The following is a 746-nucleotide window of genomic DNA, read 5'->3' on the forward strand; positions in this document are numbered from 1 at the left end:
CACTACTCCACTACTACCTGCGTCCTTTTTAACATCCCACCGCACTCACACTTGACCAACAGAGGTGCATCTAGTCTAGCTTCAAACATTTGTGCTTCTAATTTTCTGTTACAAGTGCACAATAACATTCAGAAAGTTCCCAGAATTATTATAACATATATATCTATCTGGGCTGCGGTAGTGTGCTCAGACCTAGCTAAATGGGTGATATCCTTGAATATTATTATCATTAACTTTTGAAAACAGATTTACCCCATGGCCTTGAAATAACTTCTTATACTGCAAGAAGCTGACATCCAACGTAGTATGTGCTGCCAATGGATAGGTTTTTGCATTTACGGATGTTTCTAAAAATTCTTATTAGCAACCTTTCTTATAATTTCTGCACTATTTCATAAAATATCACATTATAGAGCAATAGAAAAAAAAAATAGAGGTAAGCAAGAAAACATTACCTACAGATCCTAAAATGCATTGCAGATGCAGAAAACCCCCATTTTACTTTTTGGTGAATAATTGACATCATTATGGTAGTTTCTAAAATATCATTCTGCAGTAAAAGTGTTAAGGAAGGATTCCACATGTGGCATATAACTCAGTGTTCAATTGAGCTCAACAAAAAATATATAGCATGGGAGAGAGTGGCATACAACGGAGGGCAAGAACTAAAGGCATGCAACAAGACTTAGCCTTTTCCCAAGTGTTGCCTCTCCATATACAGGTCTACATATAAACATATATATGTG

The 746-nt window shown here is 35.9% G+C and overlaps 1 protein-coding gene across 1 annotated transcript in view; it reads right to left on the minus strand.

The window, feature by feature from the left end:
• The window catches only part of LOC119592427 (ubiquitin carboxyl-terminal hydrolase 16-like), a 48003-nt gene that overhangs the window by 39546 nt on the left and 7711 nt on the right, over positions 1-746 (minus strand). The window contains exon 4 of the mRNA XM_037941250.1: positions 50-105. Coding sequence (XP_037797178.1) covers positions 50-105 — 56 coding nt within the window. The remainder of the gene's footprint in view (positions 1-49; positions 106-746) is intronic.

Source organism: Penaeus monodon, chromosome 30, assembly GCF_015228065.2.
Source record: "Penaeus monodon isolate SGIC_2016 chromosome 30, NSTDA_Pmon_1, whole genome shotgun sequence".
In the NCBI taxonomy this organism is placed as follows: Eukaryota; Metazoa; Arthropoda; class Malacostraca; order Decapoda; family Penaeidae; genus Penaeus; species Penaeus monodon.